Source organism: Podarcis tiliguerta (assembly GCF_965153285.1).
Source record: "Podarcis tiliguerta genome assembly, chromosome: W".
Taxonomy (NCBI): domain Eukaryota; kingdom Metazoa; phylum Chordata; class Lepidosauria; order Squamata; family Lacertidae; genus Podarcis; species Podarcis tiliguerta.
Window position 1 is genome coordinate 6,892,051 of NC_139552.1, and position 27,241 is coordinate 6,919,291.

At 39.6% G+C, this 27,241-nt stretch overlaps 1 protein-coding gene across 1 annotated transcript in view; it reads right to left on the minus strand.

Annotated features, from left to right (window-relative positions):
* Positions 1-22,492, minus strand: part of LOC310668870 (BCL-6 corepressor-like protein 1) — a 101,119-nt gene extending 78,627 nt beyond the window's left edge. The window contains 1 exon segment of the mRNA XM_083422231.1: positions 21,499-22,492. Within this exon segment, the coding sequence (XP_083278357.1) occupies positions 21,499-21,584 (86 nt within the window). The 5' untranslated portion in view covers positions 21,585-22,492.
* Between the last annotated feature and the right edge of the window lie 4,749 nt (positions 22,493-27,241).

Consider the following 27,241-nt stretch of genomic DNA (forward strand, 5'->3'; position numbering starts at 1 on the left):
TTAGATTTATGATTTATGATCTTGAAACACTGGTCTTGCTGGGGGCAGCAGGTAACTTTTGCTAGTTATTATGTCCATTAAAGGTAAAGGTACCCCTGCCCGTACGGGCCAGTCTTGACAGGCTCTAGGGTTGTGCGCCCATCTCACTCAAGAGGCCGGGGGCCAGCGCTGTCCGGAGACACTTCCGGGTCACGTGGGCAGTGTGACGAAGCAGCTCTGGCGAGCCAGAGCCGCACACGGAAACGCCGTTTACCTTCCCGCTAGTAAGCGGTCCCTATTTATCTACTTGCACCCAGGAGTGCTTTCGAACTGCTAGGTTGGCAGGCGCTGGGACCGAACAACAGGAGCGCACCCCGCCGTGGGGATTCGAACCGCCGACCTTTTGATCGGCAAGCCCTAGGCGCTGAGGCTTTTACCCACAGCGCCACCCGCGTCCCATTATGTCCATTACATCACTTCAAAAATGTGGAAAGCCAGTCCTGCTGCATTTGGAACCCCTCCTGCTCCTTTTGCTAAGGAGTGGGGCTCTGGACATGCATCTCCAAACCCTGCCCTGATAGCACCACTGTATACTAGAGACTCAGAGAGGTGCCTGTGATCATGTAGGAGTGATTTGTCCCACTTTGCCTCTGCTGGTGATGCATACGGCTACAGGTGAAATTTCATACATCTTGCAAAAATTAAAAGGATCCAGCAAAGCTTCTCCATTCAAACCTGATACATTGAAAGTTTCTGATTTTAGCTTAAAAACTACCATCCTAATATAGATCTCGCAATATTGAGTACTACTTGGCCAAATTCATACTTTAAATTAATGATGATAATGATAATAATAACAACATATTATTGTTATTCAATGTACCACTTAATGACAAAAAAGGCTTGATACCATGTGATGCAGTGGTTAGAGCAGACTAGGAAAGGAGAGACCCAGGTTCAAACCCCCACTCAGCCATGAGGCTCCCTGGGTGCCTTTGGGCTGATCACTCTCTTTCAAAGTAGCCTACCTCACAGGGTTGTTGTGGGAATAAACAACGGGGGAGAGAAGAACCACAGGTTACTTGGAGGAAAGGATAAAACTTTCATTATTATTAAACAACAAAGCCACACACTTCCAGCAAAAAAAGAGTTAAAATAATTAACAGAGATCATAAAATGTACTGGCTGGTGCTGATCTGATCCATAGTCAGCACATCTGGTGGGTACCAAGATAGCTACTTTAAAGCAGTAGTCTTCCAGCTTTTTCAGACCCAGGAACTTCCTTTAGCTCAATCATACATATCCTGACACATTTATTATTTTTCTTACCATATATTTGTTTTTTGTTTTTTTGTTTTTGTTTTGTTTTTCATATTTTTATTTATTTATTTTCAATGCAGAATCATAACAAAAATTACATAACAAAAAAACTAATTACGTTTTAATTAGTTTATTCTTTTATGGTTTTATTGTTTTACCGTCGCACTGTTTACTGCTACTGCTACTGATACTACAACCTTGGAGCTCCCGGACGACGGATTGGCTTGAAATACAGCCAAAGAAGCAGAGGAAACCGCTGAACACCATTGAGCCTAACTTCGATAAGATAAGTCCAAGAACTCCCCCATGAATACCCTCCCGACCCAAGTTAAGGCTTAAAGAGGGAAAGGTAGGGAGGCTCCCTGATCCAACAGCCTGGATACCGGCTTTCCAAACTCTACCTCTACCTTTATTTCTACAATAAAGTGCCCAACAAGGGAAGCTTTCAACTTGGAGAATGGTGCTCACAAGACAGAGCTACAAAGAGCTGGGAATCCCCCTCACCAAAGCGGCTGAACCCTCTACAAGAGGAAGGCAGGTGAAAATCTCACAATATTTTACCCCGAAAACAGACAAAATAAATAATGCTGACAAACGACACCCCCACGAATGGTCCATAGACCGCACCAGGTACGGAGAGCTTATGGAAACAGCCGAAGAAGGGGTGGGAGTCAATCTGGCAACAGAAATAAAACAAGCTGCCATAGAAGATGAAACCTCAGTGAATCAATCGGGGCTGGAGCAGGAACAAGGGTCACAAGAGGAAAACCCAGTAATTAAGACAGATGAGCCCTCCCAAAGACCCAGGCCCGGGAAGAGGTTGGGGTTTCACACTGTGACGAATGAGGACCTGGAGGACACAAGAGCCCAATATCTGGACTTGGAATGCCTCCCCTATATACTAACAGGGCTATATAATGATCTGTTAAATGAACAGAAGTTGCAGATAGGCAGAGAACTGGGACACATCAAAGACTTCCTCTCAGAATGCTTGGGCCTACTTACCACCCTGACTGAAATAACTAGGAGAATAGACAACTTGCATTCATATAAAGTTCTCTCTAGCACACCAAACGATAACTGCATTAAGGAAAATAAAACCCGACATGATGTGGAAAAAAGGAAAACACCTAGGATCAAAGCAAACCAGAAGGGAAACTTAATTGACCCTAAGAAACCCCTCTTAAAGGGGAAGTGTACCAGGAATAAAGAGAAGAAGCCCAAGAATGTAAAAATGGGAAGGAAGACAAAGCTCCCATCTCGAATAAAGAAAACGAACTTTACAAGACTATTTAAGCTATTAGAGAATTCAAACCCAACGAGCCCAGCTAACCCAGTTCTGCCACCCCTTGATAAAACCCGAAGCCCAAGTCCAAACAAAAACCTCCATAAGGCTGGGCTTTTCAATGCAACAGAGGAACTCCATAAGGCTAGGCTTCATAATTCAACAGAGCAACTAGCGCTCCCGAATGGAACCGCGGGAAAATCAAGGGAAAACCCGATCCCTAAGCAAGAAACTATTCCTTTTTTAAAAAAAAATATTTTTTATTAATTTACAACAAAACAAAACAACACATATATTTCCATTTCCAAGTCTTTGGTTTTAGACTTCCTTCAGCTTTTCCGTAAATCTTTCATAGTCACTATTAGTTTCCGCATTTCCTTTTTTACCATTGTCATTAATTATATCTTTTCTCTATCATTCCTTTTAACAATGTCTCTCGCGTATGTCACAGTGCTCTTTTAAAACCTTCTAGCGTTATTTGACCATCACTTACATTCTCCAGATATTTGACAAATTTCCCCCAGTTTTCTGTAAACTTTTGGTCTCTTATGTATCTAATTTTTCCAGTCATCTTATCTAATTCAGCGTAGTCTAACAACTTAAACCTCCAATCTTCTATTGTCGGTATTTCCTGTTGTTTCCATTTTTGTGCCAGTAACACTCTTGCTGCCGTCACTGCATATTGGAGAAACTTACTGTCCTTTCTCTTAATCTCCTTTCCTATAATGCCTAACAGAAAGACTTCTGGCTTCTTTGTAAAAGTATATTTCAAAATCTTCTTCAACTCGTTATATATCAACTCCCAGAAGTCTTTCACTCTCTTACATTCCCACCACATATGATAAAATGAACCTTCTTTTTCATTACATTTCCAACACTTATTACAAGTCTTATACATTTTTGCCAGTTTTACCGGTGTAATGTACCACCTATAAAACATTTTCATCACATTCTCTTTCAATACCATACATGCTGTAAATTTTAAGTTCTCCTTCCATAACTTCTCCCAGTCTTCAAACTGTATATTATACCCAATATCTCTGGCCCAATGTATCATCACCGACTTTACTTCTTCATCTTTTAAATTCCATTCTAATAGCAATTTATACATTTTTGACAAGTTTTTAACCTCCTTATTTACTATCTCTGATTGGAAAATGGACTCTTTGTCAACATAGCCCCATTCTTTCACATCTTTCCTAAACATTTCTTTGACCTGATAATAATGCAACCAGTCATAGACATACTTTTTAACTTGTTCGTATGGTTTCACTTTCCATTTTCCTCCTTCCTTCTCTGATAATTGACCATACGTTGCCCAGTCACTTCTCATATTGATTTTCTTTACGCTCATAACTTCTAAAGGTGATAACCAGTGTGGTATTTTAGGTTCTAATAGGTTTTTATACCTATCCCAAACTTCAATTAATGGACCTCGGAAGATGTGGTCCCCAAAACCTTTATGTACCTTTTTTTTCTCTTTCCATAAATATGCGTGCCAGCCAAATCTGTTATCGTATCCTTCTAGATCTAACAGTTCCCTATTCTCTAATTTTATCCATTCTCTCAACCAGCAAAGGCATGATGCTTCATAGTATAACTTCAGATCAGGCAGGGCAAAGCCTCCTCTTTCTCTTGTATCTGTTAGAAGTTTAAATTGTATTCTCGGCTTTTTGCCCTGCCATATATATCTTGAAATCGCTCTTTGCCATTCTTTAAATAGACTACCCCCCTTAATTATAGGGATAGTCTGGAACAAAAATAACATTCTTGGCAGCACGTTCATCTTAATTGTAGATATTCTTCCCCAGAATGAAAACTTCATTCTTCCCCACACTTCCAGGTCCTTCTTTATTGCATTCCACACTGGTACATAATTGTTTTGAAATAAGTCAATATTTTTCGGAGTTAACCATACTCCCAAATATTTCACCTTTTTGGCCGCTTCTATTTCAATTTGCTGTTGCATTGTTTCAATTACACTTTGATCCATATTTTTCACTATCATCTTGGTCTTTTTCTTGTTTAATTTGAATCCTGCCACTTCTCCAAATTTTTCCATTTCCTCTATCACTTCTTTGGCCGTCTCTACTGGTTCTTCTATTGTTACCACCAGGTCATCTGCAAATGCTTTAATTTTATATTCATTTTGTCCTATCGTTACCCCTTTTATATTTCCATTTTGTCTTATTGAATTCAGAAGGACCTCTAACACCGTTATAAATAATAATGGCGAAAGCGGACATCCTTGTCTTGTTCCTTTAGAGATCTTCAATTCTTCTGTAATAACATTGTTTATTATCAGTTTAGCTCTCTGCTCTGTGTAAATTGCCTTGATTCCATTAAAGAACTCTTCACCAATTTCCATATGCTCTAAATTTCTTAACATGAAGTCCCAAGCTATGTTATCAAATGCCTTTTCTGCATCCACAAACATCAATATGGCTTGTTTCTCAATCCTGACAGACAGATATTCCATTATATTAATTACATTTCTTATATTATCTTTCATCTGCCTGCCTGGAAGGAAACCAGCCTGATCTTTGTGAATATAGTCTTGTAATATTCTTTTCAACCTTTTTGCAAGTATCCCTGCAAATATTTTGTAATCTGTATTCAACAGTGAGATCGGTCTATAGTTCTTTACTTGGGTTAAGTCAGAGTCCTGTTTTGGTAAGAATGTAATATATGCTTCTTTCCAAGTTTCTGGGATGTCTCTTTCTTTTAAGATGTTATTCATAACTTCCTTCAACGGTGTCAGCACGATAGATTTCATTTCTTTATAGTATCCTGCGGTGAATCCATCTGGACCCGGAGCTTTTCCCCTTTTCAGATTTTTAATAGCTTCTTTTACTTCCTCAATTTCTATTGGGGTATTTAACCACTGTTTTTTCTCAGTCGGGATCTTTTGCACCTTTTTATCTTTTAGGTATCTCTCTATTTTTCTCAAATTATTTCTTTCTTTCTTCTTGTAAAGTCCTCTATAATAATCCAGGAACCCTTTTCTTATCTCTTTCGGATTGACCGTCTCTTCGCCTTCAACCATAATTTTGTTTATTGTGCTTTGTTCTTTCCTTTTTTTCATTTGCCAGGCCAGCCATTTTCCAGATTTGTTCGCATGTTCAAAATTGTTTTGTCTTAGTCTTTTTATGTTCCACTCGACCTCTTTATTTATTATCATTGCAAATTGGCTTTGTAATATTTTGATGTTTTCTTTTACTTTCTGGCTGTTCGGGTGCTTAGTTAGCTTTTGTTCATTGTCCATTATTTGTTTTAAGATTTCTTTTTTCCCTTTTTCCCTGTTTTTATTCTTGATTGAATTCTGTTGGATAAAGAAACCTCTCATTACAGCTTTACTTGCATCCCAAACAACCTTTGTTTTTGTGCCTTTGTTACAGTTGTCCACAAAGTATTCCGTCAATTTCTTCTGCGCTTTTTCTACCACTTCCTGATCATCCAGTAGATAGTCGTTCATCCTCCATCTGAAGGTTCTTTCCTCATATCCTTTCAATTCAAACTTTATTGGATTATGGTCTGAGATTACCTTCGCTTGGATTTCTATTTGTTGGGTTCTTGGAGTGAGTTCCGTTGAAATCCAGATTTGATCTATTCTGGACATTGACTGGTTCGGTTCCGAGTAATATGTAAACTGTTTATCCAATGGGTGTCTAAGTCTCCAAATATCTATCATGTTCAGGTTCTTTGTCATTGAAAAGAAAGATTTCGGTAATTTCCCTTCCTTGCTTACTCCCTCTCTAAGTCTGTCCATCTCCAGTGACACCACTCCATTCATATCTCCCATTATTATTATTTTCTGATCCATGTATTCAAATAATTTTTCTTCCAAAGTTTTGTAGAACTCAGTCTTATTTCCATTAGGTGCATAGATCCTGACTATAATTAGGTTTTCTCCTTGCCAGTTGATTCGAACCGCGATTATCCTTCCGTCTTCATCTTTAAATATTTGCTGGGCTTCGATTTTGTTGTTTATATAGATGACCACTCCTCTTTTCTTTTGTTTGTCCGAAGATATAAATTCATTCCCTAATCTTTTATTAATCAATATCCTTTTCTGTCTTCTTGCCACATGTGTTTCTTGTAAGCATATTATGTCTAGATGTTTCTTCTTTAAAAATTGTTCAATTCTGTTTCTCTTCTTTTTGTCGTTCATTCCGTTAATATTCCAGTTCCAAATTTTCAGCGCCATGTTTTCCAAATTTTAATTTTAGTAAATTTATTTGAATAATTTTATAATTTCGCTTCTTCTTCTTCCTCATCTTCTTCTTCGTCTGTTTTCTTCTCCTTCTCTTCTTCTTCCTCTTCCTCTGATCCGCCTGATGGTTCTGCGTCCGCCCCTTTGTCTTCTTCTTTCTCTGATTTTAATTCCTTATATTTTCTCAAAAAAAATCCCCATCTCTTCTGAGCTTGTCAATCTATGCCTTTTACCTCTGTATGCAAACGCTATCCCTTCCAGGAACTCCCATCTAAAGTCAATCTTGTTTTTCTTCAACGTTTGCACTAAAGGTTTGTAAGCAGTCTGATCGGAACTTCTTTAAATATGATTATGTAGTTCCCATTTATACTCAGTCTCTTCTCTCTGTTCTTCTGTAGAACTGTATTCCTCATTTCTCTATCTTTAAATGTAATCAGGCAGTCTCCCGTAAATTTCCTTGCTTTTGTTGATTTAACTCTCATTCTGAATGCGCTTTGCACTGTTTTTGCCATCTCTTCCTCTGGTATCTCTAGCCACTGTGCCAATTCTGAAATCAGCTTGTCTTTGATGTTTTCTCCCTGTGCTTCTGGTACAGCTCTCAGTCTTAAATTCACCTCTCTCTGTCGGAGTTCATTCATAGCTATTAAATCCTTCATCTCTTCCTGTGCTTTGCTTAACTCTCTCATCTCCAATTTCATTTTCTCTTCCTCCTTTCTGACATCCTTCACCTCTACTCTTGTCTTCTTCATTCCCTCTTCCAATGATTGTGTTCTTTTCACGACCTCCTTCAGTTGTCCTTTCAATTCCTTTACTGTCTCATCAATTTTTTTATCCACATTTCCAATTTTATTGTCCACGTGCCCTAGTTTTGTTTCCAAGTTGTTCTGACTCTGTTTAATTTCAGCAAACATTTTTAAAATCTCTGCCTTAAATTCTGTTTCCTGTTTGGACCCCTTTCTATCTGATGGTGTCCCCTCCGCCCCTTTCTTTCCCAAATTAGACATTTTGCCTCCTTTTTACTCCCCTCTCATCTCCTTAATTTCTAACTTAAATATATAACAAAATACAAATAATTATTTTGAGTCCTCAATAGTTCAATAACAATAGTTCAATAATTTGATAGTTCAAATATTCGCTCCTCTTCTTGCCTCCAATCAGGCTAATCCATTTTGAGTTAATCGTCCTCTTCTTGCCTCCATTCAGGCTAATCCACTTTGGGGGTCATTCAAATTAAATTATTTTTAAATTCCGGGGTCCAAATCTTATGCAGTTATAATCCCAAAACTGTTTCAGTTGGAAACAAAACCGGAAAAATCAAGTCATTCCCATAGCACAGAGAGCTAGTCCATCATCTCAGCCCCTCTCCCATAAGGGGAGAATTCCGAGAGTTATATCACTTGTATTTGTGGCCGAAGGCAGAAAAATAAATTGTAATTTCCTTAGCCACCGCCAGGGGGTGGCTAATGACGTAGTTCAGAAATCGAAAGTTTTTAACGTTTCTCAGGCTGTATTAATTCTTCCCAAAAAAAGAAACGACAGAAAAACCAATATAAAAAGTCCTATGCCAACAACAGTCCCCACTTCCAATTCCAAATATATTTTCGCTTTTAGCCTCTTTAAGTTATAGAGAACGCCCGATAGTTAAAGATGGCGTCGAGGGCTTCTCTTCCGTTTAGGAATCTATTGTTCTTTTCAAAAATGAAAGTAGTAAAAGTAAGGAAGCACCTCTAGTTAAATAAACAAACAAAAAAAAAACCCCTCAGTTTAACAGAAAGCCTCTTTTTAAATCAATTGATCTTCTGTTTCCCCCTTGTTTTAGTCGTGCTTGAGACGCTGTTTCAAGCCGCTCTCCTCTTCGTTTAAAAGTATCTTACGGGGGAAAAGAAACAATAACCGCCAGTGACTCACTTTTCCTTTGTTGTTGCTCTGCCAATGGTGCTGCGTCTCCGCCGATTTCGGCTGCCGGCTGAACTCGGGGAAAAATTTTCCACTCCCCGGGACTTCCTTATAATCCAAAATTATCCGATATGATCTCTTTTAATTTTGGTGCCGGGTTTCAAGTCTTGAGAGCGAAGCGCTTCCTCTGCAAGCTCGGGGCTTCGCTATTCGGAGGTAGATAATGGCGTCCCTCGACCCGCTGAACCGCTCCGCCGTTCTCTTCACTTCTAAGAAGCTACCTGACGGCCGGGCGGACCGCTTCTGGTACCGCCGGGAACCTGACCTTCTGGACTCCCACCAGAGGTGATTTTGGGGGGCTACTGCGCCCTGTAGCACCCCTTTCTCCTCCGAAATAGCCCGGGACTTGCCTCTCGGCAAAATCCCCGCTTGCGGTGAGTTCGCGCTCCACCGGAAGTGGTCGCAAGAAACTATTCCTAAAACAACATACTCTCGTAGAAATCTAATTCTAAATAAACAAAAACTTATCATCCTACCTGTATACATGCATAAAGATTTCCTTTCCCTAGCACAACAGAGAATCTATATTCTCAAGAAAACTGAATTAGCCGTCAGAGGGTTCGTCCCAGCAGAAAACATCATTAATGTTAAATTCCTGCCATCAGACAAGGACCTAAACAGAGTTGTGGTAACATTCAGAGACTGGCATACAACCAAACTAGTTTTAGACAATAAGAACAAGCTGCAAAGGGTTGGATTGCAGGTGATTCGCCTATTCGAAGTGTCCGGTACCCCCACTCCTCTCATCGAAACAATTAAGACTGATAAGATAAAAATAAAGCCGACAATGTCTATGATGGACAAGAACTGTAAGATGCTTCAACTAGAGGCAGATAAAGCCCCAAACCAGCTGGCTAAAAGACCAAAAACCCTATCCCCAAATCACGTACCAGACGAAAGCTCCAGCATAGAGAAGGAAAATCGCTTCATAGCAACTATTGAACAAATACATAAAGCTCAGGACGCACTAATTGAAAGACTAGCATCCATAAGGAAATCTATTACCTCCCTAGTCACACCCGTCACCAGGGAATTTAACTATGCAACTTATAACACAAAACCTTTATCCAACAGTGAGTGGATACTAAGGCTATTCCTATCGCCAGAGGAACTGGGACCTACGGAACCACCTATAACAAAGAAAACAATAACACATCGAGCTGAAATAGCGGTACCACCAGGCAAGAACGGTTCAATCTTTGTGGACAACCTAGGAGCCCTAGACACCATTCACACGGATGACTGAAATAAGGTCACAGGGAAAGAACACCCCTCCGGGACACTAAAATATGTCCAAGTACACACTGTGCCAAAATGTCCCACTACACACCCCAAAAGGGACATAATGAATGATAAATCCCAAATTGGCCATAAACCTAAGTTTGATTGTCCCTTGAGACGTCTGGCAAGCAAAAATCACAAGCTGACCATCTGTACGTGGAACATCTCAGGGTGGGGAGCTAAAAGCAAAGATCCCAATCTAATGGACTTCCTCACTAAATTTGACATCCTGTTCATCCAGGAAACCTGGTCGATAGACGAACTCTACCTGGATAATTACTACTCATGTATAAAAAGAGCAACACCTAGTCAAAGAGGGGGCAGACCCAAAGGAGGCTTAGCCTTACTGTTCTCAAAGCAGATACAAGCTAATATTACCCAATTACCCACCAATGATGAATGGTCTGTAGCAGCAGTTTTAGATTTTGGACAAATCAAACTGCTATGCATAAACTTATATTTACCTACATGGCGACGGCAGGCACAAGTAGAACAACTATGGAAAGAAGTGGAAGCCCACGTGGTGCAATGGAGGAGACAACACCCTTCAGCCATGATATTACTAGCTGGTGACCTAAACGCAAGAGTGGGCCCCAACGACAATGCCCTATACGCACATTTTCACCAATGGCCTCCAGAAATGGAAATTATCCCACCCCTAATGACAAGATCATCCTACGATAAGACATGCAACATTGGAGGACTACATCTAGCACAGATGGCCTACAGACAGAATCTACACTTACTGAATGGGGCTGTACAAGGAGATTATCCTGGTCAATATACATATTGGTCAGGACACAAACTGTCAACGATAGATTATTGCATTGGTTCCCAGGACCTGATCCCTAGGATATCAAAATTCACCATTACAGCAAGAGCTGAAAGTGATCACCTACCTTTATCCCTCGTATGTGATTTACCCTATGATCTGTCCAAACCACAACACAGATATCAATCAGATCTAACACCCGGAACAGGCCTCAAGAAAATCAAATGGAATGGACAAGTGAGCGAGCGGATATCTAACTGGTACAAATCTGAGGAGAGCTACTGTCTCTCAAAAGCAATTATGGAAGGGTGCTTAGAAATAGAGGAGAGCGCCCCAAACATGATGACAACATATGAAATGCTTATACAAAAAGTTCAAGAGTTTGTTGTAAAACCAAATTCCAAGTCTCCCCTCCATAGGAAAACTTCCAGGGAGTGGTTCGATCATGAGTGTATAGCCTCCAAGAAATATTTGATCCACTCCTTCATCTGCCATAAGGATAATCCAACAGAGGATAACAGACAAAAGATGCTTGAAGCCAAAAGAAGTTACAAAAAACTCCTGATATAAAAGAAAAGGGCTGCAATGAAGTTATTATGGCAGCAACTTATAGAGGCCTCTAAATCAAGTAACCCATCATTATTCTGGAGAATCGTAGCTGTACAGCCGGATAGGGGCCTATCACAACTATCCTGCTGCATATCAATGAAAGCCTGGGAAACACACTTCCATAATCTTTACGAGGAATCTAGCGATGAGCCCTATGCATTAGACATACCGGAAGATCAGATACAGCCATGGCCAGCAGTCTCAATAACAGAGACCCAGCTGCTGATTGATCAGCTAAAGAACGGGAAAGCCACCGGAATTGACTGTATACCAGCGGAACTTTTTAAAACCAATGCGAACTGGTGGGCCCCCTTGCTAGCCTCTCTGTTCACATACATAGATAGAACTGCACAGATTCCTTACGACTGGGGGACTTCCATCATTATTCCCATTTATAAAAAAGGCTTGAGGGACGATCCCTCCAACTATAGACCTATAAGCCTCCTGAATATAATAAGTAAATTATACACTAAACACCTCAGCGAGAAACTGTGTGAATGGATAGAAAGAGCGAAGATTCTTGATGATGCACAGGCAGGATTTAGACAGGGGAGATCCACAATGGATCACTGCCTGATCTTACAGCACCTAGCTGAGAAATACACGTCGCACCACAATCACCACCTATTCGCAGCATTTGTAGATTTTAAAGCAGCCTTTGACTCCATCCCAAGAACCCGACTCTGGGACAAACTCAACAAATCATCCATAGACCGACGTCTGCTGCTACTAATATACAACCTGTATAACAACACACGACTTCGTATAAGATGCAGCCAAGAAGGTCAACTCTCTAATTTTATTAGAACAACAAAGGGAGTTAAACAAGGATGCATTTTGGCTCCCTTTTTGTTCAACATCTATATAAACTCCCTAATAGACCACCTACAAGGAGCGGATACACACGCCCCAAAATTAGCAGGGGAAAAACTGCCTATACTACTCTATGCAGACGATGCGGTTATATTGTCCCAGACTCAGATGGGCCTCAAAAGAGCTCTTAACAGCTTATCCCAATATTGTAGTGAAGAGAAACTAGCAGTGAACTACCAAAAAACAAAAATCATGGTTTTCTCTAACAAAATGAAAATATACAGATGGTATTTAGACAATCAGGAGATTGAACAAGTGACATGCTTTAAATATCTAGGAGTTATATTCCAAGCATCAAGGAAGAAGACTGCCCACATAAATTACAGCTCCTCTACAGCACAAAAAAGTACAACAGCAATCCTAAGATTCCATCGTACAACGGGAGGAAATTTCTTTCCTGCTACAATTAAACTATTACAAGGGAAGTAATAGTGCCACTGTATTCTGCTCTGGTCAGACCTCACCTGTAGTACTGTGTCCAGTTCTGGGCACCACAGTTCAAGAAGGACACTGACAAACTGGAACGTGTCCAGAGGAGGGCAACCAAAATGGTCAAAGGCCTGGAAACGATACCTTATGAGGAACGGCTAAGGGAGCTGGGCATGTTTAGCCTGGAGAAGAGGAGGTTAAGGGGTGATATGATAGCCATGTTCAAATATATAAAAGGATGTCACATAGAGGAGGGAGAAAGGTTGTTTTCTGCTGCTCCAGAGAAGCGGACACGGAGCAATGGATCCAAACTACAAGAAAGAAGATTCCACCTAAACATTAGGAAGAACTTCCTGACAGTAAGAGCTGTTCGACAGTGGAATTTGCTGCCAAGGAGTGTGGTGGAGTCTCCTTCTTTGGAGGTCTTTAAGCAGAGGCTTGACAACCATATGTCAGGAGTGCTCTGATGGTGTTTCCTGCTTGGCAGGGGGTTGGACTCGATGGCCCTTGTGGTCTCTTCCAATTCTATGATTCTATGATTCTATGATTCTATGATTCTATGATTCTATAAACTATTCGTTGCAAAACCAACAGCACAAATACTATACGGCGCACCACTCGTCTCCCTCTCTAATCCAGACCCATATGAAAAGATACAATCAGGTTTCCTTAGATCACTCCTGCAAACACCTAAATGCGTCCCAAACGCCGCCCTACGACTGGAAGCGGGCTTATACAGCATTAAAGCCAAAGTATGGATAAGAACCTTATGCACCTGGCTAAGACTTAACAACTCGCCGGTTGGACTACTTTCCCTGATGCTTCTGGACAAATTCCAATCTAGTTGGTTGAAGGGCACTCTCAGAAAACTGGCCACATATGGTCTCTCCCCAGAGTATTTATTGAGCTTAGAAAGGGGAAGGGCCAAGAACATAATCAAAGAAAGACTCAGGGATATTGAGGTCCAAAATGACTTTAATCAACTTCCAATAACTTATAAACCTCTATACAATTCCCAAAGGCCCCATCTAGCAAACTATCTCAAAGTTCTAGACAACGCTAAACACCAATGGGCATTCTCCAGGGCCCGCTTTAACGCTCTCCCTTCAGCTCTTCTAGAGGGAAGATACAATAAAATACCGCTCGAACAAAGATTATGTCCCTGTAACAGCAACAAAATCGAAACCATTGGGCATGTTATCTTATACTGCCCATTTTATCGAGACTCAAGAAAAGAGCTGATCGAAACGATTCTGAGGAAAATACATCGTAGTACAGACGACACCTATATCAGACACCTCTTAGCAGACAAAGAGCCCGAAATTAACAGGTCCGTGGCAAAGTACTGTTACATTGCAACAAGAATAAGATGAGCAATGACGTCAACAACGGAGTTCAAATTGCAAACAGCGAAGAAAAAAATGATAACAAACAGTAGTGACACCTGAATTGAATTTTAAAACCTTAAAAGTCGAAACCTGGTCATAAATATAAGCACCAATTCTGTGAATTGGCCATTTATTTTTTTACTGTTATTTGTAGCACAATACTACTTTTAATCTCATATTTTTATAAATTGCTTTCTGGTCACTGACCGTATTAAAGATATCTGATCTGATCTACAAACATTGAATCCAAAATAATACTATACAAACAAACAAAACGGGACATACAAAAAAAAAGCAGAAAAGAAAAAGGAAACAAAACTAAACTAAACAAAAACAAAAAAGCACACATCTACAGAAAAAAACCATATCATTACGTACATTTACACATATTGACTTCCTTCCTTTGTTCTAAGACCTCAAAAAATTTACTCTTACTATATTGTTGTGTCTGGTTAGATTACTTCCATCTTTGTCCTTTTTTTTTTTTTTACACCATTTTTTCCCCTTTAACCCTGTAAAGCATCATTCATTACATACCAATATACTTATTCCAGAACAATGTTTTTTCATATACTCTTTAGCACAACCCCATTCTTTTAATAATTTCTGTTCCAATTGTCCCCTTATAAATGCTGTGAGTCTTGCCAGATTTATGTATTCACAAAATTTAATTTGCCAATCTTTCACTGTTGGAATTTTCCTCCCTTTCCAGTTTTTTGCTATAAGCATCCTGGCAGCTGTTGTTGCATAAAGGAATACTTTCCTTTGATTTTCGGGAATATCGTTTGTAATTAAACCTAAAAGGAATGCCTCCGGTTTTTTACTGAAAGATATTTTAAACATCTTTTTGAGTTCTTCGTAAATTTCGTTCCAGAATTGTTTAATAGGTTGGCATTCCCACCACATGTGAAACATTGTTCCTATTTCTTTTTTACATCTCCAACAGGTATTCGAATTTAATTTGTAAATTTTAGCCAATTTTACTGGAGTTAAGTACCATTGGTACACCATTTTCATAAAATTTTCTCTTATTGTATAACATGCTGTGAACTTAATATCATATTTCCATAATTTCTCCCATTGTTCCAGCCGAATCACATATCCTATATCACATGCCCATTTAATCATAACTTCTTTTACTTCTTCATCCTTTAATTCCCATTCTAATAATAAATTATACATTTTGGATATATTCTTTTTTGAGTTTTGTAATAATACTTTTTGTAATTTTGATTCCTTTTTTTCAAATCCTATTATTTTATCCTGATTAAATATTTGTGCAATTTGGTGATATTGTAACCATGTAGTACAGTATTGGGTCACCTCTTCATATGGTCTTAATTTTAATTGGCCCTGTTCTTCCTTTAGGAGCTGCTGGTATGTCGCCATTCTTCCTATAGTATTTTTCTTTTTAACCGATATTACTTCTAACGGTGAGACCCACCATGGGGTTTTCGGTTCTAACAACCTTCTGTATCTCACCCAGACCTTGTATAGTGCATTTCTATTTATGTGGTTTAGAAATTCTTTATGTACTGCCACTTTGTTATAAATTAGATAGGTATGCCAACCATATCTGTTGTTCCATCCCTCCAAGTCCAAAATGTCACTGTTATCCAATTTGATCCAATCCTTGATCCAAGTAAAGCATGCCGCATTGTGATATAGTCTCAGGTCTGGGAGTCTGAAACCTCCCCGCTCTTTTATGTCGGTTAATAATTTATGTTTGATCCGTGGCTTTTTGCCTTGCCATATAAACTTTGTCAGGTCCATTTTCCATTTTTTAAAACAATCATCTTTACCTATTATGGGAATCATTTGAAAAAGGAACAAGAGTTTTGGTAAAATATTCATTTTAATAGCCGAAATTCTACCCCAGAGTGTTAAATTCAATCTTGTCCAAGTTTCCATTTCTCTTTTTGTTTCTTCCCAAATTTTTTTATAATTATCTTCAAACAAATTTATATTTTTCATTGTTATTTGTATTCCTAAATATTTCACTTTTTTTACAATTTGTAATCCAAATTTTTCTACCAGTTCCTTTTTCTCTTGATCTCCCATGTTTTTTACCATTAGTTTCGTTTTTTCTTTATTCAAAGCAAAACCTGAGACCCTTCCAAAGTTTCCCATTTTTTCTAGAGCCTTTGCTATGCTTTCCTTTGGGTTTTCCACCATTAAGACTAAATCATCTGCAAATGCCCTTATTTTGTATATTTTCTCTCCTAGGGATATTCCATTTATTTCTTGATCCAGTCTGATTTCCTGATTTAATATTTCCAAAACCAAAATGAATAATAATGGTGAAAGTGGGCACCCTTGTCTGGTGCCCTTCTGTAATTTAAAATAATCAGTCATGTCATTATTTATTATTATATTTGCTTCTTGTTGTTCATAAATTGCTTTTAGCCCTCTTGTAATTTGGTCTCCCATGTCCATCTGGTCTAATAATATTTTTAGAAATTTCCATGAAACTTTGTCAAACGCCTTTTCCGCGTCCACAAAAACAAAGGCTACCTTCTTACTCGGTTTCATGTCTAAATACTCGATCATATCAATCACTGTTCTTATATTACAAGACAAGAACAAGCCGTCTTAAGAACAGCTTCTTCTCCAGAGCGATCTCGTCCCTGAATGGGAAGCCCGGACTTTGAAAGTCATCAAATCTCCTTTGCTGTATTTTACTATATTTTTTTAATTAGTGTTTTTAAGGAGCAGCCGAGTAATTTCGTTGTCCCCGAAGGGGGCAATGACAATAAAGATATTATTATTATTATTATTATTATTATTATTATTATTACTCATTTTCCTGCCCGGCAAGAACCCTGCCTGCTCTTTATTTATGCAATCCTGCAAAACTGTCTTTAATCTTGTTGCCAATATTTGTGCACAGATCTTGTAATCATTATTTAGTAATGATATTGGTCTATAATTAGTTATAAGCTCTTTATTTCGTCCTTGTTTTGGGATTACTACTATGTGAGCCTGTTTCCAGGTGTTGGGAATCTTCCCGTCTTCTAGTATTCTATTTAAGAGTGTCTTCATAGGTGATAATAATGGTTCCTCTAATTTTTTGTAATGTATTGCGGTAAGACCATCTGGACCTGGGGATTTTCCCAGTTTCATCTTAATTATCGCTTGATGAAGCTCTGTCGTGGTTATTGGGGAGTTTAGATCTTGAATCTTTTCTTTCTTAATTTTAGGTATATCCTTTCCACATAAATACCCTTTTATTTCATCCTGTCTCATTTCCTGCTTTATATAGCTTATTATAATATTTTATAAAGCACTTTTTAACTTCTTCAGGATTATCTAAAGTTCTCCCTTCTTCCACTATTTTATCAATCAGTTTTTCCTTTTGTCTTTTTTTCAATTTCCGTGTTTATTTGCAAATTTGAACAACCTTTGTTTCATCCATTTAATATTGTCCTCAATTTCACCATTTAATATTGCTGAAGCCTGGGTTTGTAATATTTTTAGTTTTTGGTTTATTAGTTCATTTTTTGGTTGTTTTGTTAATAATTTTTCATTTATTCCGATTTCTTTCCTTATTTGTTCTAGTTTTTGCTCTCTGTTTCTTTTCCTTATTGCACTTTGTTGTATGTAAAAGCCTCTTATGAAAGCTTTACTTGCATCCCATATTGTCCTGATGTCTGTATCCTGTTCTTTATTTAATTCAAAAAATTCTTTCACTAGTTCTTGCGCTTTTTCCACAATCTTTTTGTCATTTAATATTCTTTCATTAAGTCTCCATCTTTTATTAGTTTCCTTGTATTCCTTTAATTCTAATGTGACTGGGTTGTGATCTGTAATAATTTTGGTCTGTATTTCTGCTTTTTAAATTTTAGTTGTTAAGTTATTTGATACCCATATGCCGTCAATTCTGCCGGCTGATTTTTTTACTTCCGAGAAATGTGTATACTGTCTTTCTCCTGGGTTTTTATATCTCCATGTGTCAACCAAATTTAAGTTTTCTACCATCTGAAAGAAGGTATCTGGGAGTCTGCCTTTTTTTGATTTTCTTTCCCTCTCTGTCCTATCTAATTCTATTGATGTGACACCATTTAGGTCTCCCATCAGAAAAATTTCCTCTTCTATAAATTCCAGTAAATTAGCTTCTACTTTCCTGAAGAATTCTGTTTTGTTACCATTCGGTGCATAAACTCCTACTATAATTAAATGTTCTTTACCTTTTGTTATTTTTACCCCTAATAATCTACCCTCATCATCCTTAAAGATTTTTTTTGCGTCTAGTTTAGGGTTCACATAGATCACAATTCCCCTTTTCTTTTTTACATCTGAGGATATAAATTCTTGACCCAATCTCTTGTTTTCTAAAACCCTTCTGTGATTTCTAGTCACATGGGTCTCCTGCAAGCATATGAAATCCCATTGTTCTTTCCTCAATGCATGTTCTATTTTATTTCTCTTCCTCTTATCATTTAAACCGTTAACATTCCAAGATATAATTTTTAGGTTCATTAATCTTTATTTATTATCTACAAAGGTTTCATTGAGTAAATAAAAGAAAAAAGAAAAGAAAAAGAAAAAAACTCAGCAATTTTAGGATTTTGATATTATGTTTCTTCCAATCTCTCCCCCCCCCCTTGATACCCGCTTGTCTCTCTATGCTTCTTGTGGCGTCTGCGTTGTTTCCTCTCGGTCCAATGTCGGATCTCCAGTTAGTTCTTTTTTATACTTCCTCCAGAATTTTCTCAGCTCGTCTACTGATCTAAAAGTTTTTCTTCTGTCCTTGTATGTGAAGGTGATGCCCTCAGGGAATTCCCACCGGAATCTAATCAAATTCTTCTTGAGTGCTTCTGTTACTGTCTTATAGTTCTGCCTTTTCTTCAAAATTCTTTTTGGGATTTCCTTAAATATTTTGATAGGCCTATCTTCTATTATTAACTTCGCTTGTCCTTTTTGATGTAATATTTTGTCCTTTAGAAGTCTTGAGTTGAAAAAAATTAAGCAATCTCCTGGCCCTTTATAAGTGTCCGATCTTTCTGATTTGATCCTGAAAATTTTGTCAATATCCAATAGCATCTCTTCTACTTCTACTCCCAGCCAGTTTGCAATCTCCTGTGATAGTTTCTCTTGAATTTGTTCATCATAAGTTTGTGGTACGCCTCGGAAGCGGAGGACCATCTCCTTCTGACACATCTCCATCAATGATAAATCATCTAACAGCTCTTCATGGGCTCTCTTTAAGTCGTTTATTTCTTCCTTCGTTGAATCTTGTGACTTTTTAATGTCCTTATTTTCAATTTGCAATTTCTTCGTCATTTCCTCTTGTTTGGTGGATTTACTCTTGATTTCTTGTACAGATTTATCCAGTTCTTTATTTTTAAGTCAGAGGTCACTTATTTGTGTTGTTAAGTCTATTATTAGCTTTGAGTTTTGTTGGATGTTGCCAGCTAATATGTCCAGCTTATCATTCAGGCTCTTTTCCATCCCCATTATAAGATCTTTTATGTCAGCATTGGGGTCTGTTTCAGCTGTTGATTGTCTTCTCACTTGTAGACCTGACCCAGATGTCAGTGTAGTTTGGTATTTTTTAGAACCCATATTTGTCTTCCTTTTAGTTCTAGATGTCTTTATTTCAATCAAGAATATATATATTCCTAAAACTTTGAAAATGCTCTGTTTATAGTCTATAATTTGGTCCTTTTATTCCATCTGTTGGGATTGAAAGTCAATTAAGATTCCAGTGGTTTACACTATATCATTACCAGTTCATCTCAAATATTTAATTTTTTAAAAAATAAATAAATAAAAGTTTTAATATAAATTTAGTTAAATATTTTGTTTTATTTTAATTACTTTGGCAGTTGTCAGAGAAAAATTCCTTCGCAGTATTTAACATCCTTCTTAAGAACTTATTTTCTAGAAGCTGAGCTTGTTATTTCAGATATCCTTTCATATATAGCTAGTTTTCTGTATAGTTGTGCTTCAAACCTGTGTCTTAGCAGCGTTTTTTAAATTGCGGGAGTAATTTTATTTTCCGCCACTAAGTGGTGCGATTTTCCAATTTACTTGTGAGCTGGTCCTTCTTGTTTTGTTTCTCTAGCCTCTCTTTGTTGCAGTGACTGTTTCCGACTGTTTCTTCTTCCGGCTTTTTTCCCTTCTGAGGGCAATGACTCACACTTCCCCCCCAGCGCCATTTTCGCAAACTGCTTTCTTCCTTATTACCGTCTTTTTCCGCCTTTTTCCTCCTTCTTTCTCTCCCTTCGTATATCTCTTCTTCTTCCCTTTCACTTCCTTATCTTAATCTTTATCTTCCCACCGCTGCCTGGTCTTCAAATCTTTTCTATTCCTTCTCTTTTCCACTGTCTCCTCCACGTTCCTCCCCCTCCCTTTTCTTTTCCACTCACCCTTTGTTTAACGCTGATCTCCTTCTTAATGGCCGCTGCTTTGTTGTCCCCGCTGCTGCTGCTTGTTATTTCAGCTCCTTGTCTCTCTCAACAGAGTGTCCCCCTGTAGAAGCGGGTACTCAGTATGTCTCAGTTTTTATTTTCTGCCTCTTTACAAGGCTTATTTTCCACAACTTGATAAGTCTCAGAACGCTGAAACTCCTCTCTCCATTAGCTTTACTGTCCTTTATAATATTAAGTTAGTCCGTGCTCCTTTTATTTTAATTTAAGCCAGCATTATTGCCTTCTTGCTTCAGGAGTACTCATGATTTTACAGTTCTAGTTTGGAGCAGCCTGGTGCTTTCTCATTCGGGTCTAAAGGGCGTCTCACGGTCAGGTGTGCGATCTTTCTGCGCTGAGTTCTTCCACCTTCCTCCACTTTTTGTGCTGGAACGGCAGAAAACCCCTTTATGCGCTGCTTGGATCTGTTTTCCTCAGTCTGGAACCTCCTCTCAGACCTCTTCAGGGTTTGCGTCGCCCTCACTTCCCCGTCTTTTTATCCCGTAACCGTGATTGGGAGCGCTCTTACTGCAGCAAAGTGCTTTCCCTGACCCGACGCTGAGCGCACCACGCCAGGAAGTCCTTATCATATATTTGTATGGTTGTAGAGCTACTGTTTTGACCCACTGTAGATAAGTAGCGGGTACCTGGTGCAACAGTTTAAAGCTGATGTCTGGTGCCGGGAACTTGTGGGAACTTGTGTCCCTACAGATGTTGCTGGACTGCAACTCCCAGAAGCCCCCAGGCAACAATCAGGAATGGTGGGAGTTGTAGCCCAGCAAAGTCTGGAGGGCCACAGGTTCCCCAGCCCCACTTCCAAACACCCTACAAATTAAGTCAGCTGAACTGCATTTCTGCAAACTGGAGGACACCCCTTTTCCCAGCATCCTCTAACAAGGAATCCAACACCTCATACACACCAGCTGCCCAACCTCTTCCCTCCTGGCCTCCCTCCTGGCCTGTGGAGGCCACGCTCACCTCACCTCTCTTCGCTGAGGCCACACATGCGAATCCACTCAGCGCCAGTCCAGTTGTGCACCCCGCTGTAGAGAGGCACTGCAGAGATCATGACAGCGGCTCAGTGCCAGCCAGTCTCAATCCTGTCACGGGCTCTGCCTATTGAAAAACAACAACAACGAAACACAAAGCATTAGGGCCAGATTTGACAGTTGCTGTTTTCAGCTTCTAAGGGGCAGTTCAGACAGATAAAGAGCAGGGGGCAGTCACACTGACCCTTGGCTAAGGTGAGGTGCTGCCATGCACAAAGTTAGGCTGGAGGCAAGGGCATCTGCAGAAATGTTTTTGGGAAGGTGGAGCTAAACCACCAAAAAGGGGAAAGCAAGCTAACCTCTCTGCCGCACAAAATGAGAATAATTACCGTACTTCTTGTACTTTTTTGCCTCGTATCTCAGGCTTGAAACTTAGCTTGTTTAAAATGAAAAGTGGGGAATCTGGGAGTTATGGTTCATGGGGTGCAGGGTTGTTTCCTTTGTGGATGCCTATGGCTGGAGGAAGCATGGAACACTGCAGGAGAAGAAGTGCAAAAGGCAAAGGCACGCACGTCAGCTTGAAATTCCTTGAGCTGAGTTCTGTTCAGATAAAGAGTCATTTCCTCTCCGCACTGCCAGGCAATTAATTACAAAGCAATTCTCAGTACAGCTATGCAAGACATGAGCTGTCAAATTTCCAGACTGGGGCCACAGTGGGAAGACCATACAGGGATTGTGGGAAACCCAAAGAGGGGAGTACTGTAACTTCTCATGATGGGAAGTTAGTAGAAAACACAACACCAAGGGGAAATTCAAAGTCACTAGGAAGCTGTGTGGTGTAGTGGTAAGAGCTTGAGACAAAGGAGACCCAAGTCCAAATCCCTTGGGCCCATCGTCATGTATTAACCTAACCTACCTAACAGGGTTGTTGTGAGGAAAAAAATTGGGCAGGGAGGAGCATCATCTATGCCACCTAGATCTCCTTGGAGGAAAGATGGGGGTTGAATGCAGTATATGAAATAAAGGGGGGAGGGAGATGAGGGAAGCAAGTGTGAACTCTTTCTCCCATGTTGTTTCATGCACCGTATCAGTGCTTTATATGGTTATCAGAGAGCTTGCAGATGTGTGGGGGACTTAACAAGCAAATTTCATGGGATATCGAGGGCAAGAAGAAAGCAAAGTACCATACAAAATGGGAGGCGGCACTGGGGGAGAAGCAGAGAGCACAGATGGGACAGGATCTCCGTGCACGAAACATGCCAAAAGCAGAGGCCAAGGCTGCATGGGCAGCCATGTATTTGCCGAAAGCACAAAGAAGGACGGGGGTCAACGGCAGAGGCACGAAGGCCCCTTGAAGGATGCAGCAACAGAAACAGACATTGTTGAGTGCATTTTATTTATTTATTTTGTTCCCAGGGAGGATGTGGGATGTGAGCCAGACAGAACCATTCCCAGGGAGCAGAGAAAAGGGGAGAGCAGGAATCCCTCGCAACTAGGGGAACAAAACCCAAGGGTTGAAAATTGGGTAGCGGAGAAAATAGAGAGAGAGACTCCATCTAGGCAGTACAAGTGCAAGTTCCCAAGGAACTACGAGGAGTTCCCTTCTGGGCAGGCAGCACATAGGGAGGTGCCAAGTGCAGAGAGAATTCCACAAAGGAATTTGCAGAAGTGCCCTCGACCAACCCCACTGAGAAGTCACCCTGATGGCAAGCGCCCCTTCTCGGGAGTCAGGAGCCTTGAGAAGCAACAAGCACCTTCTTTCCCAATCCTCAGCATGCCACTCCCTCAGCAGGAAGATAGCCATGTACACCTCTTGGGGTCCTATAATGTCATCTTATGTAGCCTGGCAGATTAGCATGAGCCAAAGCTCCGTCTCTGCCAATCTACAGTGAACTATTACAACAAAACAGAGGCACCAGGAAAGCAGCTTGAGCCTACAAATGTTTACTCAGAAGTTGCCCTGCACAGTTGAGGCTAACTGTGAAGAGGATGCTGCAATCTGTAGGGTCTTCCAAATTTAGTAAACACCTTAGCAATGGAGCTTTGAATATAGCTCTCATGAGAAAGGGGAAAGCTGCCTCCCACTTCACCTGTTTTCTCCATTCCTCTGCCTCAGCTGCCTTTTTCAGAAGCCTGATCCAATTGCCTGTCAGTACGCCTTTGAGCCGATGCCAACAACTGGGCTCAACAACGTCTGCCGCAACTGGAGCACTTCCAGAGACCTTCCGCTCCTGGAAAGCAGGTCTAAGTGCACTGGACTCACAAATGTCCATTGTGAGCACCAAACTCAGCAGAGTATGAACAACACGGAAGAAAGCTGTGAAGCATAACTTCTTTTATTTCTATTAGCTACTGCAAACTAAAACTAAAAAGAGGTACTGGCTTGCATGAGTGTTATAGTTCTCACTCAGCCATTTAATCTCTACAGAGATAACACTCAGACTCCCACAGAATCAGGCAGGAGCGGAAGAAGCGAAGAGCAGTTTCCGCCTCCTCCTTTCTCAAAACATCAGATCAGGAGATTATTGCAATGGGAGGGGGTGAAAATGTCCACATTGCCAGAGATGAATCCAATTCAGAACCCATACAGAAATGCTTGCTGTTTTCCTGTTTCATTGCAGAGTTATTCAAAAAGTAGCACACTTGATAATACTGGAACAATCATCGCTTAGGAGTGCTACACTTGGTCCAGGATGTTGAGGTTAAAGAGGGCTGCTGGAAGCATAGAATAGATTTTGGTAGCTTACCCATAGAATTAATTCAAAGCACAACTGCATATGTCATTTAAGCTTTTGCAGGGGTTGAAAGGCTTCCGGTTTCACTGCCTCCTGAGAATAAGATAAGAGCGACAGTGAAATTTCCAGCGACCTTTATCCCATAAAAATAAATAATTCAGCTGATAAGGAATGCATTAAGGACAAGGGGACAAAGCTAGGCTACGGAACCAACATGACGTGAACGTGCTGGTGTGGCAGAAAGAAGCCAACCCCCCAAAAAATCCCCCAAAAGACTATAGCACAAAGAATAAAGAGCGGGGAGAAGATTTTATTTGATAAATTACGGAAATATTTCTCATTATACTTAAACAACAGCGCAGAACTGTACAATAAGTATCAAAAAAAGTGGAAGAATAACAATATTTATTCTGCAGCAGCAAGTTTGTCCTATGAAGGTGTTAAAACTATAAACACAAAGCGGCTGAACTGCTAGAGAGCAAAGAGGAAAAGACACGAAAAAATCAAGAGAAAAAGCAGAAAGAAAGACTCAACACGTGGTTTTGGATTTAAACATTTTTTAACTTACATAAATGGCAAATATGGCATAGCGTGCTTGGAGAAAAGGCTGGACTAAGTGTGGACTCAGGAACAGAGAGAGGAAAGACGCAAGAAGGGGTGGAGTCAAAGAAACAAGAGGTCTTAAAGGAGACAAAGACAGGTATCTATTAAAAGGATTACAGAGACTGGACACAGTGACACCAAGTGGTGTAAAAAAGAAAAAGCATCCAACTTTACTCCAGTTAACTGTATAAGAGAGACTGAGTGAATTGAAGAGTGAACAGGTAATTGAATAGGGGAGGAAGGTAAAAAAAAACCCACTCTCCCACCCCTGGATATACAGACTCACAAACAGTCTTCCCTTCTTACTTTTTTTCCCTTTTCCCCTTTCTCTTTTTGGGGGGGATTGTTGCATTCTGGAAAATTTGTTGATAAATTCCTACCCTCTACTCCCCTCCTTTTTTTCCCTTGCCTCCCTTCCCGGCTTCCCTTTCCCCTTTTGTTTCCCTCACCTACCATTAATTTGGTAACAGGAGAAAGAGTATTATAGCATCAACAATAATTGAAAAATAATTGGATTAATAGGAATCTCATTTGAAGAGAGTGGGTGACGAGGTGGGAGGGGAGTGGGGGGAGAGGGGGTGGAATGGAGGCGGGCGGGGGAGAAGAGTGAAAAACGAAAGGTATTTGGATTATTATTTGGATTATTATTTGGAAAAAGAAGATTGATTAGAAACAGTAGAAGAAGCTGAAAAATTCTACAGAACATATAAAAATGAGCTAGGGGGCAACAGACAGACAATAGAAGAAAGTCCAGCCTAAAATATAAGAACTAAAAGAACACTAATCTAGAATACATTAGGAACGTGATTGTAGAAGATGATTTGACATTCAATAAAGTATTATACACTGACTTGCTAAGTTGTTAATATTGTAAATAAAAATTATTCTAACAAATTTTATCGAATAAAAATGAATCTAAAAATTATGTCGTGGAACGTTAATGGTTTAAACAAAAAGAAAAAAAGGAACAAAGTACAACACATATTAATGAAAGAAAAGAATGATGTCATCTGCTTACAGGAGACCCATGTTCCAAAGACCACAAAAGAGTGCTAATAAATCCTAAACTAGGAAAATAATTCATCTCTGTCCAGGTAAAAAAAAGAGGGGTAGTGGTCTATGTTAGACCATGCTTAGAGCCAGAATTAATATTTTCAGACCCAAACAGAAGAATAATAATACTCAAAATTCAAAGCCAAGGAGAACAAATTATTATAGTAGGGGTGTGTGCCCCTAACGAGAAAAAGGCAAAAAAAAATTTAAAAACTAGAAACGAAGTTGTTAGACTATATGGAAGAAAAAATAATATTATTAGGAGATTTTAATGGGGTTATAAACCCACAACCAGATAGAATGGGAGGAAATAATAGACAAGGGAAATTACCATCCAGTTTTGTAAATATGATTGAGAGCTTGGAACTAAAAGATTCTTGGAGGTATAAAACATGAGCTAGAAAGAGATTATACGTATTTCTCTGAACCAAAGAAATCGGCTAGCAGGATAGATGCTATATGGATTTCTACAGACTTGCTTAGAAGGATTGAGGAGTCACAGATTTTACCAAAAACAATTTCAGACCATAATCCGGTCCTCTTAGGCCTAAAATCAGATTGGAGAACAGGAATAAGGAGAAGGAAATTGAATGACTCTTTATTGAAAGATGAAAAAATAATAGAAGATGCTAAAAACACACTAAAGGAATACTTCGAATTAAATAACAAGTAAACGAGCGGTATCAGAACAATATGGGATGCAGGCAAGGCGGTTATTAGGGGATATTTTATAAAACAAAATGCCTTACAAAGAAAAGAGAGCAATAGGACTTCAGTGTTGGCTGCCCGTTCTGCTGGAAGGGTGAGCTCTTTCGCTTGAAAGAGCACCGGTGCTTTGAAGGTTGGGGAAACCGCTAGAGCGACGCGGTACCCCTTAAAAACCTCGGATTGAGCATTCCGAGGACTTGGTGTTCCTGCGGGTGCCTGGAACGACTCCCTCACCCCCTGGTAAGCTCTTGATAAGGGCTCCGAGAGCGGGTGGGGTTGGAGACTGAGGCACTTGGGAATAGACTCGCTTCCTTCATCGCATGAAGCTCCGAGTCCGGCGATCGTGAGCGGCCAATTTCTCCAAGCAACTTTGATTGGAAAAGAGTGAGTAATAAATTAAAAAATTGGACATTTATTTGGAAAGGACAGGGACTTAAAAAAATGGAGGTCAGTCCCTTCCTCTGATTAAGAGACAAAACAGCTACATTAGCCGAAGCCGTGATCTAAAATTTACGAGTTTCTAAAGACTTTCAAGTTAACCTTTGTATCCCTCCTTCTAGCAGGGGGAAGGGGGGGAGATACTTTTCAGACTTTTTTAATCCTTGCAGACAATTTGGATTTATGAGGTATTTTCTTTG